The sequence below is a fragment of the Tamandua tetradactyla genome, chromosome 4, assembly GCF_023851605.1.
Source record: "Tamandua tetradactyla isolate mTamTet1 chromosome 4, mTamTet1.pri, whole genome shotgun sequence".
NCBI lineage: Eukaryota > Metazoa > Chordata > Mammalia > Pilosa > Myrmecophagidae > Tamandua > Tamandua tetradactyla.
The window spans coordinates 167,781,438-167,798,183 of NC_135330.1; the positions used below are offsets into that span (position 1 = coordinate 167,781,438).

At 37.6% G+C, this 16,746-nt stretch overlaps 2 protein-coding genes across 7 annotated transcripts in view; one reads left to right on the top strand and one right to left on the bottom strand.

The window, feature by feature from the left end:
• The window catches only part of DOCK9 (dedicator of cytokinesis 9), a 341,474-nt gene that overhangs the window by 83,222 nt on the left and 241,506 nt on the right, over positions 1-16,746 (bottom strand). For all 6 annotated transcript variants that reach the window (XM_077158579.1, XM_077158575.1, XM_077158574.1 and 3 more), the window contains exons 28-33: positions 8,687-8,833; positions 8,380-8,463; positions 7,595-7,706; positions 3,736-3,914; positions 3,404-3,517; positions 1,579-1,699 (exon numbers count right to left, since the gene is read on the bottom strand). In XM_077158579.1, the coding sequence (XP_077014694.1) occupies positions 1,579-1,699; positions 3,404-3,517; positions 3,736-3,914; positions 7,595-7,706; positions 8,380-8,463; positions 8,687-8,833 (757 nt within the window). The remainder of the gene's footprint in view (positions 1-1,578; positions 1,700-3,403; positions 3,518-3,735; positions 3,915-7,594; positions 7,707-8,379; positions 8,464-8,686; positions 8,834-16,746) is intronic.
• LOC143681497 (keratin-associated protein 3-1-like) lies at positions 11,854-12,159 on the top strand. The gene has a single exon (XM_077158572.1). The coding sequence runs from the start codon at positions 11,854-11,856 to the stop codon at positions 12,157-12,159; it is 306 nt and encodes a 101-aa protein (XP_077014687.1).

Below are 16,746 nucleotides of genomic sequence, written 5' to 3' on the forward strand. Positions count from 1 at the left end.
CTCTCATTGACCACTAGTATTTCCATCTACTCAATAGATTTTAACCTTTGTTCCCACTATTTTTTTTCTATAATCCTTACCAGTCCCTTTCATTGTTCACTAGTATTTCGATCTACTCAATTTACTTTAACATTTGTTTCCCCTATTATCTATTCATTTCTAATCCATATTTTTTACTCATCTGTCAGTATTCATAGATAAAAGAAGCATCAGACACAAGGTTCTCATAAGCACACAGTCACATTGCAAAAGCTATATCATTATACAATCATCTTCAAGAAACGTGGCCACTGGAACACAGCTCCACAGTTCCAGGTACTTCCCTCCAGCCTCCCAATACACATCAAGCTAAAAAGGGGATATCTATAACCTCCAGGATAACCTCTCGACTCTGTCTGAAATCTCTCAGCCGCTGACACTTTATTTAGTTTCATTTCTCTTTATAAAAAGAAAAAAAGTTGATTGTGATGACAAAAAAATATTTATTCCTTCTAGCCTCCTATATTCTGGAGCAGCTAAAAGGAAAAATCTGAGATGATGGTATGGTAGCCCATGGCAAACTCTGGGATCTGTCCTGTAACTACTTGTTGAAGAGTGCTCTGAAAACTATTGCTTTTTTCTTTCTTTGTTTTGTATATATGTTACATGATAAAATAAAAAGTTAAAAAAAAGGATTTATATAGTAGGATAAAAACGGGCACTGGCATGGGGTTTTCAATTTTGTGTTCTGCCTAGTTTCATCATTTACATGAAGTGATATGTTAAAAACACCACCTCCACAAAAGGTAAAGGCATAAACTCAGAGTGAGTAGTTATCCTGTGAATTAGTTGAATAAAGGACTGCTTTTTATTCTGCCCCATGAATTGTTGGGTAGTCTAACCACTAGCCTTAGTAGGATGCTTCACTTATATTCAAAGTACGGTAAAAGAGCATGAGAAAGAAAACAGAAGAAGTCTGTGGCAATTCTGTGAAGATATAAATATCTTCAATATATCTACAAATATATATATTTGTACTATATCTCTACAAGGAGCTGGCACAGGTGCTCGACTAATCAGAATATTATAAGTACATTTGTCAGGCAGTTTCTTAAGGAAAAACTACACAATTTGAATCCTGATTTATGCCATCTGTTTTCCTCCCCCAGTGAGTTGTTTTTATATTATTCCAGAAAGAAAAAAAAAAAAGTCTACAAAAGATGATTTTAGAAAAATGATCTTAGGATTGAATTCTAGCAACAGACCATTATCACCTTCAGGAATTTCTCTTTCACATTTCCTCTGCATTGCTAACACTACAAATACACCCATTAAACAAAACAAAAACAAACAGTATAGGTAAGTGATTAAATGTAATACATCAGGTATGCATGAGAATTTGGAAGCCTTTATTTTAGTGTAGAATTAAGGGGAGTCAGTCATTTTTAGTATCACAAAAAGAAAAAAGAACAAACAATCAAAGCAGAAACTCAGACTTCAAAATCCTATTCCACAAGTTTAAGACATTAACAAAACTTCTGCTCAAAGACCCCTTTCAAGTTCACCAGGAGAGAAGTGGATAAGGGCACCAAGCATTACCAATGCCAGAGATAGCACCGAAGAGGTCTTTGTGCAGGTTGTTATCAGGCGGGTTTCCTGGCTTCTGTGGAGTCACTAATGGATTTACAGTTGGCAAATTAAGTGATTCATCCTTCAGCACCTGTCAAAGGGGAGGGAAAAAGAAAAAATAATCAAAGATATTTGAAAAATCATCAGCTGTTCTTGCAAGTGTTAGAACAAGACAGAACAACCTGACATGTTCAGGGTGCCTGTGTGGGAGAAGCAGCCACATGATATGCAGGAGGCAGGGAAAGGGGGCGGGGTGGGGATTAGAGAAGGAGCAAGGAGAGATGAGAGCAGAGCATTTAAAGTCTGGGGTGGGGTAGAAGGGGGAGAAAGCTTGTTCCATAAGGTCATTAATTTTTTTCTCCAGCAATTCTAGCATCTTCCCTTATCTAGAGTGCTAAGGCCCAATATTTCTTTAGATTATTTCAATATTTTTTTTCCTTCAAAAAAGCTTGACATCTTCTTTCTAACTACAACACTGATTTTTGTCTCACAGTAGAAATCCTCCCAATTGAGTTACACCGAATTACAATAGCAGCAACTGAAATTTCTGAAAGGTGAGAGGCTTCCTGAGGATTCCTAATTAGTGGAGAAGCATTTATTTTGAAATTACATTTAAAAAGGTATATTACATTTTGGTGATTTTGCTTTTGATGAAAGCCAAAGAAAGACCCTGTGTCATTTTTTTTTTTTTTCAGTATGATACAGTACAGGAGGGCGTATTATACCCTAAATTACTTATTCCAGTTAGAAAAGCTGACAGGTTTAGAGATTATAAGTATGAAATACAATGTTGCATAGGTGAGGTTAGTGAGGTGCATTTCACTTAAGGACAGAAAAAGATTATGTCCTTTGGAACTACGAAAATATTCTGTTACTATGGCTAATCTCAGTGCAACTTTTTTTTAGGAAATGTATTCAAAAGTGGAGAAGCTAGAGTAAAAAAGAGGATAATGCCAAACTCTTTGGGGGAAACATGCATGGAACCACCCCAAATGAACGTCAGCATGACAAAGTGGCAAGGTTAACAATTCATAGGTCCAGAATAAAAGGGGAAAGGAAATTATTGGGTTGGTAATGTTTGCCCAAATTAATGATGAGTCCCCTGAGGCCCAGAAAAGAAACTTTAGAAAGATAAAGACTATCTCAGCTTTAGTTTGTAAACCTTTTACAAATTTTAATAATTATTATGGTTTAATAATTTAAACGCTTTATGAAATTCAAATGTGACAAGGTATTGACAGTGATAATGCTTTGAAAAGTTGAACTGTAATATGATACTAAGAATCCTTTTCAAATCACAAGACAAATCAACACATATCAAGGATTGAGTAAAAACAATTTCCAGCCAAAAGTTCTGTGATAATTCCTAGGGTCATCCTTCAGTCAGTGTAATTTCCAACACATCTTTAGTATTCAGCCTAACTTTCTAATGTTATAGATGGAGAAAAACTGTAGCCCAAAGAGGTGGCTTGTCCAAGACTTAACATCATCAGCATTTGGGCTAGAATTGTGCTCTCAGAACAGACAGGGCAGGACTATGTTCTATTTCTTATGAATGTACAAATGAAGATCCTGGGGTCTTAGAAGATACTGGATCATCAGGAGAGCATGGTTTTTATAATGATTTTCAAAAGAGTTCAGGAAGGTTACCCATTGATTCAGAAATGCAATTTACCAGGATCACTGCAGATAATTACAATTTTACTGCCCCCTCACAAAAAAAAAAAAAAAAAAAGTGAAAAGGGAAAGAAAAAAATAGCAAAGAAGGTACAGAGATGTGAGTAAGTTGACGTACATTGCCAGGGTTCACGGGGAAGGGAGACACATCCTTCACATTGATTCGCTGGACATTTTCAATAAGCAAACCAAACAGAGGTAGGTAGAGAGTAGCTATCCTTGCTTGATGGCTCTGAAACAAACACACAAATTACAAGTCTATCCCATAAGTATGAGAACTGAATGACAGGCTGAATTGTTATTGGCCATCTCCTTTATTTGGATCCTGTCTATAAAGGCTGATATTTTATTTACTGCTTAAGTAGAGAATTATGATGGGTTACCTTCTTTTAATTACCTAAATTAAGGGCATTTCTTCACATATCTTTCCTTCCATTGGAGAATACTCACCCTTGAAGCATATCTGTCATCAAAAGAATGCTTTATCAGTAGGTTCTTTAGCACACCAATGGCAATTAGACGGACTTCTCTAAACTCCTGGAGAGCAGTCCCCACCTCTCTCAGTAACAATCCCACCAAAAAGTGGTTCCTGCAGAACTCATCTGTTAATGCGTAGTCAAGCTGGAGATCTGAAATAAGGATACAAACTAATCAGAGAGGATGATATGAATGAAGAACCAAAATCTATCTCTGCATTCAACCCAACCTGTGCATATGCACAAATGATTATATTTGACTTCAAACAGGAAAGGGTCCAATTATTCAAAAAACTGCTCTACTTCTTAAAGTATCTAATTCAAATGAAATCAGAATTTAAATATAAATAATAGCATTGGATTTTGATTTTGGAACATATTGCATCCTACATAATTATTAAGTTTCTCTAACTTAATAGTTTTAGTACCAGTTTTTATAATACAGAACAGCATGTTACATCACAGCCGCAATTTGTTATTAACAAATAACAAATTGGCAAATAAAGTTAATGTACTAATTAACAGAATTAGAGAGAAGTAATAACAAGCATGTAATGAAAGAAAGAATAAATACACATGGTCTGTTAAAATGTCATTTACTACATGGGTTCATGTACCCATTTTCTTGTCATTAATACCATTATATTCTCCTTAAAATGCAATGTGTTTAAAAAGAACAAGCTAGCCTGTAACCTATTTATTCTGTTATCACTGAACAAATTATAATAGTATTTAATGTAGTACACTCTAAAATACACTCAAAACTTCTGCATCTCTAAAAGTAAATTTAAAAAATGAATATAAATTAAAACTAAAATGGACAAGCATCAAACCACACTAAATCATCAGCAAGCTAAATGACAAAACCAAAAGCCTTCAGGAAAAAAGAGATAAAAGCAAACATGAAATTTACTCAGGGAGGGTAATATAAAAGCAGTTAAACATCACTCAAACACTGAAACACACATTTCCAGTACACTGCAGCCATGATTTGAAATATTACACTGAACCCATTACTAGAGGAAGTCTATGAAACCCATCCTTTGACTTTAAGCCAGCATCAGATAGTTACTTCTAAACTCATCTAAAACACTTGCCCAAGTCCTATTTAACACTTCAGCAGAAGTAAGGGAAAGAGTGCACATCTTGCCAAAATAATCACGTTAGCTGTTTATAATTATTAAACCTAATTAATCCAAACTACAGTTCACAGCTTGAATTCACATAAACTCCCTAGAAGAAAATGATGGGTTCAGATGTGCACATGCTCACGCGTATGTGCTTATGTGCATGTATGTGCACACATACACATGTGTGTGTGAGAAAGGAGAAGGAAAATCCTAAAAATATTTATTCCTATCAGTACAAGTTATCTGTGTGACCCACATGCACCTAATTAGGGCAGCCCCTCTTCCTACCAAATACCTCGAAAGATTATGAAGATCTTGGGTCAAAGCCCTGCCCTCAGGCAGATAAAAAGGAAAGAGACACAGTCACCAAGTACAGGTGAGCTAGTAACTATAAGACAAGGGAAGGTGTGGTTAGGAGTGAGGGCGGGATGGGGGAGTGGGGAGGAGGGAGGAAGAGCAATTAATTCTAGTTGGAATACTAGGGAGAAAGAGAGGAGGAGTCCTACATAGGGGTGCTGAAGATTCGGAATCCCCCACAAAGGCAGCTATTTGAGGTTGAGGGGTGTGCGGGGCGGGCATGAAATTGCCTGCATGCCATGTTTAAGGAGCCGGGAGTAAGTGGATGTGCCTGAAATGCGAGAAACAGCAAGAAGGGAAATCAGAAGGATAGTGGGGATAGATTGAGGACTCCGAATGCCTGGCTGTTACCTCTGCCCAGAACATCTCCCCCAAATACACATGTGCATGGCTCCAACCCACAGTTTCTGGAGATCATTACTTCAACGTCACCTCCTCAGTAAGGCTTTCCCTGGCCATCCTACCTTAAATATTATCCCTCCCCCATCTCTTTTTATATCCCCTTTCCCAGTTTTGTTTTTGCCTTATCACTTATCATTGTTTAATATACATCCTGTTTTACTTAGGTATGTTTTGTTTCCATGTCTTCCCCTACTAGAGTGTAAGCTACAAAGAGTCGTGTTGTCCACGACCATATCCCAGAGGTAAGGGCAGTTCCTGACACACAGTTCATGCTAGGTAGATAGGTATTGCAGTAGTTAGATTCAGGTGTCAGTTTGGCCAGCTGAAGATGCCTAGTTCTATTGCTGTGGACAAGAGCAATGGTATATGAACCTCATCTGTTGCTGATTACATTTGCAATCCGTTAGGAGGTGTTCCTGCTGCAATGAATGATGTTTGATTCAACTGGCTGGTGCTTAAATGAGAGAGCTCAAGGTAGCACAGCCAAAGCAGCTTAGCATACCTCATCCTAGCACTGGCAGCTCAGCCCAGGCCTTTGAAGATGCAGAAAGGAATCACCCTGGGGAAAGTTGTTGGAACCCAGAGGCTTGGGAGAAGGCTAGCAGAGATTGCCCTGTGTCTTCCCACGTAAGAAAGAACCTCAGTTGAAGTTAGCTTCCTTTCCTCTGAAGAACTATACGTCAACTAAATAAATCCCCTTTTATTGAAAGCCAATCCGTCTCTGGTGTGTTGTATTCCAGCAGTTAGCAAACTGGAACAGGTATCTTTTGCATGTATGAATGCCAACTCCACTACCACAATCCCCATCTTGCTCCTCAAATGGAGGGACTGTCTGTTCTGGGAGAAGAGAGGTAAAAGTCTCTGAAATACAGAGGCAACTGATGTGTGTGTTCTCAAGTTTGGTGTCATCCTCCCACTTTTTCTTTTCTTTAACACAAATAATCCTAAGTACACACAAGGCACTAAACTCAATAAATGTTACTTGAGACTTGATAAACTAATTTGGTGAACTTTATCTACTCAGCAAAGACTTAAGCTCATAAGGGGGTTTGTAAGAATCTAATTTAAAAGTACTTAAAAATAACTAGTACAGTGCCTGACATGTAGAATATGTACAATAAACAGCTAATTGCTAAGTATGCTAAGAAATACCTTTTGAATTCAACTCTCTTCAAATTTAAAGAGGATACAAAAATAAAGACTCAACATGCAAACATAAAAAGCATGTGAAAAAGCCGTGTTGCTTGTGATTTAGGTTACTGCCACTACCATGGAAAAGGGCTATGAAAATAATGAAAAATGGGCCAAGCAGGGCTTTTTGTGTTTTGTTTCTTTTGCTTAAAGAAACATCCTAAAGGAGATAGTGATTCAAGAAGCAAAAACTAGAGGTCTCCCTGGAATGTTATAGCAATGTCTTAGCTTCAGTGAAAACGAATTAGCTGGTTTATTATGAGTATAAAAATTGATCAAAGGATATAGAAAATGCCTAAATGAGTAGCATATGTAAGCATTTCAGCAATCACTTGCATTCTTTTTAAAGGAGGACAATGCAAGAAAGCAAGCATCACACCCACACCTACCTACAGGAGTGTCATTTGACTCCACAGTTGGTGAAAGAAAAGCTAATTCATAAGAAAAAAGGAAAAGTAAAACAAATAAAAATAAACTAGTGTAAGTAAAATGGATTTCTATTATTTAAGCAAAGGAATTTTTAATGCAAAATAGTCATACTGGCCTAATCTGTAGTTTGTTACATTTGCTAAAAAGTAAGTGCCCCACATAATCAATACCTTTTAAAATAGAAATTTAACGAGAGAAAAATTTAATTCATCAATGAAAAAAAATCAGGAAGTTCTGATGTCATAGTTGGATCAATTTTCTTATTAAAAATACATGGGTCTCTCTGTGAAAAGATTAATATGCATATATATAAGGATACATTACCTTGATATCTTTGAATTCTGCCTTTTCCAAATGGCATTGGTAGATTCAGAGGAATATAATGTTCATGATTGCACACCACACGGAGAAATTCAAACTTGTATTCAAAAAGGGTCTACAGGAAAAAATGTTTAGTCATAAATTAAATATCTCACTAGATATTTTATTCAGCATCCTAAAAAGCCTATTAGACATATATATCCCCAATCCTCAGCTTCTTGACTCTTTTGGAACTGTATGTTCCATATTTTACAGATTTTAAAATGGCTGGAAGGATTTGGTTGAAAAATGAGAACACACTTCATTAAACAATGTCCTCTACTGACTTTTAGGGCATTTATTATTTATGTTCCTCCGACTTCAATAAAAGATTTCAAGATGCTTATTCTTATAGACACAGAATCAATACAATAAAAAATTACTAAGGCAGAGATTAAAAATAAAACAAACAACTAAGGGAAAAGATGTAGAATGATATTCTACCACAGAAAGGTTACATGATTACCTCTGTTATCATGTTAAGTAAACTATAACTTGCAACTAAATACTCTTAGTTTTGGTGTGGAGAAATCAGTTTAGGTATTTACGAGAAAATCAACAGGTAATGTTTAATTCTCATTTGGGATTACTGTGTCACTAATATCTCACACACATACTGATGAAGTATTAGTATCTCTGAATAGGGTCTCATAGTGCCTCCCGGACTAATGTAAATGGAGAGAAATAGGTGCACTTCCAGATGTAAATCAGAGAGAAAAAAAAGGAAGAGTATATAATATCCACACTACCTTTGGGTCTCCAGGAGCAAAGCAGCTGATGTAGTTGTTGATCTGCTTAAACACAAAGCCTCTGTCCATAAAGGTGAAACATCTCTGTGGAGAGAGAGAACTTGCAAAGGTAAGTATCTCAGGGCCAAACTTTTTGGAAAGTTGAGTTCAAATCAATGTTTATTGTTAATAAGTTTAACCTTTAGCATGAAAACATGCAATCGACATTGACTAAGTGCCTATTATGAACTAGTCACTCTGTGAGTTTGCTACTTAAACAGAACATTTTAGTCATGTGGCTAAGATAATTGTTAATGGAAATACTAACCTTGATGAAGACAGCAAGGCTATGATTTGCATTTTTAGATGCCTCTGGGTTATCTCTAAATTTCTGAGTGATGTGTGGCATCAGCATATTAACAACAGTTTCGACTGCATGGTGATAGGATGCAGGAAATCTCTGGTTTCGCAATAACTGAAAAGAATTTAAAGCAAACATTTATTTTTGAAGTTGCATCCCTTTGGAAACAGAAATCTTATCCTGGAGTCCATTTTTAAAATTCAGAGCTCTACTCTTTTTTATGTGAAATTAGATAAGATGAATTATTCTTTCTTCTTTCAAAGTACTACACAAATATTTAAATACTTTAAATAAATGCTGTGGATTAGCCCTGAAGATCTCAAACTTCAGCGTGATAAAGATCACTCTAGTAGTGTTTGTGAAGATGTGGGACTTCAGCCTCTGCTTCTAGAGATTCTGAATCAGGAACTTGGCAGAGGGTGAAGAGAAGAAATAGGGACCTGAATTTTCACTAGGCACTTTGGGTGATTCTAATGTCTGTACTGTGAAGAGCTCTCTTTAAAAAACAATGGCTTGGGTTTAAGTTTTAGTATCGAACTGTAAATCCATGGAGTGATGATTGGACATGATCAGTTTAAACTGCTTAGAGGCAGAGCTCTTCAAATGAAGTTTACATAACAATTTTTCCCCATCAAGAATGCTTTCCTAATAAATTAAAGCTAGCCTACTTAGCAATTAGCCATTTATTTTACATATTCTACATGTCAGGCACTGTACTAGTTATTTTTAAGTACTTTTAAATTAAATTCTTAGAAACCCCCTTATGAACTTAATTCTAAATGTATAGATGGTAGGTGCCTCTTCAGTCACACAGCTAACAAGTGGCAGAGTAGAAGATACAAACCCAGATCTACCATCAGTCCAAACGAGGCTCTCTCAGCCAGGTGATGCTGTACTTCCCTCTTCCCCACCCCCTCAAACTGGAACTACTTATTGAGAGCCTGCAACTTGAATGGCACTAAACTAGAGGTGCCTTCCTGCATTCAACGCTAACAGCCACAAGGGGGGGATATTTTCTTCCCCATTTTACAGATGAGGAAACTGAAGCTTGAGAGAGCTAACTTTCAATAGCCCCCCCTTTCCTTCCCCCTGATTTCTACAGGGGCACGTGGCTGCACCACATTCCCCAGACTAACTTGTAGCTAATATGGGCCATCTGCTTTGTTCTGGCTAATGGGTGGTAAAGAGGAATTGACATGCCATTTCCAGGTCATGCCCTTAAAAGAAGTTGCTTGCCTTCCACTCTCTCTTCTTTGCGCTGCCTGCTTGTTTCTGGTGGTGATGAACCAGCTTCTCAACCATGCGGATGAGGGTCTCACCCTAGGCTGAATAATAGGCTAGAAGGTGCTGGAGTCCCTAAATGACCTGCCTCACTCTCCAAACTATCTACGAGCTCATAATTTCCAAAGAGAGAAATGAATCTGTCTTATTTAGGTCGCTATTATTTTGGCCTCTTTTAGAGCAGCCAAACCTGTATCCATGTCAAACAAATAGTGTTTTGTAAAGCTAGAACTGAAACCTAGATATTTCTTCATGCAAGCATATATTATTCCTATGTATTAAATACCAGAACTTAGTGAAATTCTGAAACACCAGCTTTATAATACTCTCAATTTTCAAAACACTAATACAAAATTTTGTGTACTTATGTAAGCTAAAATATTCAGTGAAGTAAGGATAAAGCAATACGAATTTGAAGTTTAGCTAATTTCCAAACAGAGCAACACATTTTGAAATTCCACAGGGATTTTGCTCCATAAATGTGACCAGTAAGTCTATATCCTGGGGTGTTAGCCTCAATAAATTATCAGCATCTGAGAGCCTAGTACCGGCTAGCTCTAACCATCAGCCAGCTACCCAAGCTGGCCAATTCTGAAAAAGAGAAATGTCTGCGGCTTTCAGAATGGGGCCAAGTCAATGGCTGCTAAAATCATTAGATGAAAGTTGATGGAGAATTATATGTAATGGATGGATCAGGTAGTACCAACTAAACCCATTAATCAATATTATCATTGCTAAAAGTGGGACAACCAGATTTTAGATGTCTCCTTCTGTGATATAGTAGAACCACCATGAAATATACTTGCCATTAAGAAAACTGAACCTGAACCTAATTGAGACTTGAGATATAACGAAAAGTTTAAAGAAAATACATGTCAACACCATACGGCTATAATCAGTGTTGTAGAAATGTGGGAAATTCTACAGGACAAATGATGGACTTTTTTCAACAAATATATGATATTAAAAAACAAATGAACAACAACAACAACAAAAACAAATGAACAAATGAAGAAAGAACAGTGTAAGAGTCACTGAATCGTAAAGAGACATCAATCAAATGCAATGTATGGGTCTTGTTGAGATCCTGATTCAGACAAACCAACTGTAAAATGGCATTTTCAAGACATCTGGGAAAACTGAATACAGATTTGTGTTAGATGATAAAAAAAAGTATTGCTTGTTTTGTTGGGTGTGATAACAGTATAGTAGGGCTTTTTAAAAAGGCCTTATCTGTTAAAGATGACAGATTAAAGCTTTTATAGGTGAAATGTTTCGTATAATGTATGAGAACTGCTTTAAAATACTCTAGGAAAAAGTGTAGGAGGCTGGATATTTAGAGCAAAAAAAGTCACAATGTTGATAACTACTAAAGCTGGGTGATAACATGAGATTTGTTAACACTATCCCCTCTAACTTTGAATTTATTTGAATAATTCTAAAACAAAGAGTTTTTATTAAAAAGAAAGAAAACGTGGTGAAGAATGGTGGATAACTGACAAACCAACCCATCACTAATACTCTTCAGTGATTAGGAAATGACAACTCAGCAACTTTGAAGGCTGAAATGAAGTTCTCCCTTCAGTGACAAATAGCTGCTGTCAGGACTCCTAATTTGGCAACCAAACTAACTAAAAAGCCTTTTTATGAGCTGAGACATGCATCTTAAGTAATAAACACCTAAGTAATCAGATGCATTTATGAGATTAATATAAACTGAAATGGAAGGAAAAACTTCTAGGTGAATGGGCTGATGCCCAGGGTTTTGAGTATATAAGAGCTAGGTCAGACAGAGGAGAGGACACTGAGACAGTAAGAGACTCCTCAGCCAAACAAAACCCCGGCTCCTTACCATGTCCTGCTGTGGGATCTCTTGGCAGCGCTGCTGCAGCATCCCCAATGGCCCAGCCACCACCATCTGCTCCTCTGACAAATGCTGCCAGTGTGGGGTCTGCCTGCTCAGCACCTGTCCATATGAGATCAGCCTCCTCCAGCCGACCTGCTGTGACCCCTGCACCCCTCCCTGCTGTGAGCTGGATACCTATGTGCCATGCTGCTGGCTGCTCAACTCCTGCCACCCGACTCCTGGGCTGAGTGGGATCTGCCTGACAACCCACACTCAGCCTTGCTGTGAAAACCCCTGTGAGCCCTGCTGTTAACAAGTGAAGTCTTGGCGGAGACCTAGTGATGGGGCTAAACTGCATTCTACATGTCATTAGGATTTCAACAATAGCTGCTGCCCAAATCCCAGCTTCACATGTAAGGACTTCAGAACATCTTTCAAATTTTCAGTTCTTTGTTCCTAATTGTGTCCTTCCACATGCATGTGAGGTTGAGAGAGCTCTTTTCTATGGGCTATTTTACTGCTCTCTGAGATACAATAAATAAGACTACTAGTTAATAACTTCATTTTTTCCGGCTTAACAAACAAGAAAAATAACAATAAAAACCTAATGGGGCTGAGAAGAAATTTGTAAAATGGTACTTTTGGCATTTTGAAGTTGCTTCTTCTTATTATATTATTTCCTCTCCCTTCTACTTTGCCTACAACTTCTCTTTTTCCTCCTACTTCCTCTGTTATTTTCATTCACAAAAATCAGTATCTGTATCCTCTCTCTACATACTCTCTGTGTTTATGTCTCTCTCTAGCCTGCTGGTGCCTGGGAATGGTACCTCTGATTTCTGATTACAGGAAAGGTAATTAACCTATGGCCCAGCTGCTGTGCTATAAAATCCATTGCTGTATTTGCACCTCGGCCACACTTTGCACAGACTGCTCCCATCCAATGAAGGAGAGTGGCAGAGATACTAAGGCCAGCTTGCTTCTGGGAGACGTGAGATTACTTTGACAGTCAACTTTGGCTCGAGCACTTTCCAATAGCCCTGCTGGACTCTCTTAGCACTATGCTCCCCTGCTTCCCTCCCTCTTTCACCTGGGGTCAGACCTGTACTGCAGACTATTGGCTCTCCCAGGTTCCCATCCCAACTTCCCTGATAGTCATTACCTTAATAAATCCCTTGCATGGATAATCCCATGGACAACCTGGATGGTCTCAGTTCTTTTCCCCAGAGAAAAGCTTAGGCTTTATGGTCTCAGCAAATGGGGTTCACAAATCTATTTCTTTAGTTTTGTCTGTTCTCTGTCTTGTTCAAGCTTGAATCTCTACCTGCCAACTGGAAATTTCTGTTGGATGCATTATGGCCCCTTATAGCAACAACTGTTAGTTATCTGCCAATATTTGTTCTCTCCTTTCCCTCCATTGGTAACAGAATATCAACTTTTTAACCCACAATACAGACTATAATTTCCAGTACCCCTTGCAGCTAGGTGTGGTCATGTAACCAAATCTGTCCAACAGAAAAAAGTGGCAGAGCTGTGCATGACTTCTGGGTGATGTCCTTAGAGGGAAAAGGGAAAAGGTGTGTCTTCTCCTTCCCTCCTTTCCCCTCCTACTGTGGATGTGGTGGTGAAGCAAGCCTAATGGTGAGGATGTAGGCAGCACTCCAGGACAAAGCAATGAGATGGAAGGAGCCTGATCTCTGATAACTTTGTAGAACAGAATCCCCTTATGAGCTTGGACTTTCATGTGAGAAGAAATGAACACTTTTTCTTGTTTAAATCACTGTTACTTTAGGTCTCAGTCACAGCAGCTGAACCTATAACCTAACACACACCTAAAGCTTAAGCCACCCCCAGCATAATAGAGCACCTTCAAACTTTCCAGGTAAACCACCTTTTCTACTCTATTATCCTTCTCAAAAGCTTTATTCTTCTGTGCTCACAAATTTGAAATCTAGGCCTTTTTATTCCCAATCATGTCTGATGCTACTATGTTCTGTTTTTAAAGTGAGGTTTATTTAGGCATAAATTACATACAATAGAACTCACCCTTTAAAGTCTACAGTTTGATAAGTCTTGACAAGTGTATATAGTCATGTGGCTACCAGTATAATCAACATAGAACATTTGCCTCACCTATAAAAGGTGAGTCAATTCCCTTCCCCCACCTCTGGCTCCCAGCAACCACTGCTCTGCTTTCTCTCCTGCAGTTTTTCTTTTTCTAGAATGTCAGATAAATGAATTCAAACAGTATGTGGTCTTTTGTATCTGACTTCTTTCGCATAACATACTGCCTTTGAGATTCAATCATTTGCTGCATGAATCAGTACTTTGTTTTTAATCCTGAGTAGTATTTCATAATATGGAGGTAACACAATTTGTTTATCCATTCACTAGTTGATGGTCAGTAGGTTGCTCCCAATTTTGGGCTATTATGAACAAAGCTGCTATGAACATTTACACACAGGTCTTTGTGTGGAAATACACTTTCATATCTCTCCAGTAAATACCTAGAAATAACTGTTTCTTTCTTAATATAAACTCTTATTCGGTCATAATGTTCTCCATCCTTATCATCCCTCCCAGTGCTAGATCTTCATTAGCTCCTTTTAAAATTACTACACCATAACATGTCGTTTCATATTATTTCAGTTAGAGAACTAAAAAAAAAAAGAAATATAAAAAGCAACAATTCAATTAATCACTCCATAGGCTATTTATGCTAGGTGCCCAGAATGTCTTAACATAATAAACTCTGAGGGTAGGTAGGTAGACTCACTGATATGAAAGTTTCCAAGTCACTCTGCTGTCTTTTATATTCTCTTTTATCTTGTCACTCCTGCTATAAAACCTATTCTACTTCTCCATGGCTTGCTGATTGGTTTTCAAAGTCCCCCATAATCTCATCTTTGTTTCTAAGCTAACATTATTTTTCAATCTTTCCCCTCTACTCTCATTCTAAACATCCTGAGAGCAAGCCACAGAGGCCCTTACCTCTGCATGAGCTGTTTCCTCTACCTAATACTCATTTTCCTCTCTCTAATTCATGCATCCTTTACAGTCCAGGTAAAAAGCCATTTCTATCCCCATACTAATCTTCTATCATTCTTGGATATGACACCTTACCTACATCTTCCTCCACTCTTCTCTAAATGTTCCAAACTGAATATTTTCTTTCTCCAATAGACTATGTCAGCTTCAAAGCTGAGGATTCACACTCTACTTCAGTCACATATCTCATCTGTGCTGTTGCCCAGCTGTTCAAAACACTCATTCATGAGATCAAAGGTGATGGTAGAGTTATACAGAAAAGGAAAGGCTTAATGAATGAGTATGAGTGCTGAATCATTTTATTGATATGTCTTTTAATCTCTAGCATCTTAGAGCAGCTAGAAGTAAAAACCTAAAATTGTGGAATTGTAACCCATACCAAACTCTGAAATCTGTTCTATAACTAGTCGCCACGATGTATTTTGAAATTTATTGCTTCTTCATATATATGTTATTTTTCACAAAAAAGAGAGAAGTAAAAACTAAATGTAAAGGGTGGTACGATGGTGGCTCAGTGGCAGAATTCTTGTCTGCCATGCCAGAGACCTGGGTTCGATTACCGGTGCCTGCCCATGCAAAAAAACGAAAAAAAATACTCATACATGGACAGAAGCATGGATATTAACATTCCCTGTCATGATGTTCAATGATTATAAGTTTGGTTTAGGGAAAGTTCAAGCAGTTCACTGAGAATATGTACTACAGCACCCTTCTTCAATTAAAAAAATTAAAACTCTTTCCTTGCTCAATGAAGTCAGAAAATGGCAAATGTTAAACAAGTAATGCTTATTAAAGGGTATATATTCATCCTATCTCATACCAGGTTTCCCAACTTCTTTTGTTGACGAATACCTGTGGAATGCTAGCAATTTACTTGGTTCAGTGTGGGAGGAAAGGATATTCAAACCCAGTCTGCTGAAATTATAGCTGCTAAATATAAATGACAGAAAAGAAACACCTAAAAATGTTGACCATAGGGGCAGAGGGGGTGGGGAAGGCTGTTTGGTAGGCCTTGATGAGGTCTCTCTCATATTTCCCTCAAAAAACATTTATTGTAAATTCCAAGCACAAGCAAAGCACTAGAGACTGACATAGTCATATATAATCAATACAAACTGCAGATCCATCTGTTGTGATCAGGAAATGACTTATGTTAGATGCAAGTCCAAAGAGATGCTCTAATTCACACTCTTCCTCAGTAAATTAAGTGTGGTTTTTTTGGCTGGGGCCTGGAAGGTGGACACAGGTGGCCTCCTCCCCCTTTCAGAAAGAGCGCAGCATTAAAAGGAAGCTTAACCCTATGAAAATGTATCCCTCGCTATAAATATGCATCAGCTGGAGCCACTCTACTAATACTGGGTGTATACACTGAAGACCAGCTCAACATGATCGATGCTAGATATCCTCAGAAAGGGAAATTTAAGCAAACTGAAAAGATTATCTGGCTCTTATTTGAAACCACAGCCCAGTTGTTCCTACAAGACTAATATACATCTGCTTATGCCACTTTGACAGACTCACCAATGAGGAAAAGAAAATCAGGATCAGGGTTATAAAGACATTGGAAGAAATTAATAATCTTCATTCTAAAAACATAAAACCTCTGAAGGGATTTGATCAAAGTTTTGGAAATCATGAATGGTTTAGGAATGGTGAACATGAACTTGTTTCCTAAATTCAAAACACTAGAATTGGGAACTAAAGAATGACGGGCTCAAGATGTAAATATAAGACAAAATATAAAACCTAATTCAAACATAAAATTCATAACTGCTAGGAAATGAGACAAACTGAATGAAGGTTTCAAAAAACCTTCTAGACAGTCATAGATCAATAATGCATGATTAATAAGACA

Bases quoted from the DNA above. Each gene is read 5' to 3' on its own strand.
- LOC143681497 (XM_077158572.1), top strand. From the start codon at position 11,854: ATGTCCTGCTGTGGGATCTCTTGGCAGCGCTGCTGCAGCATCCCCAAT.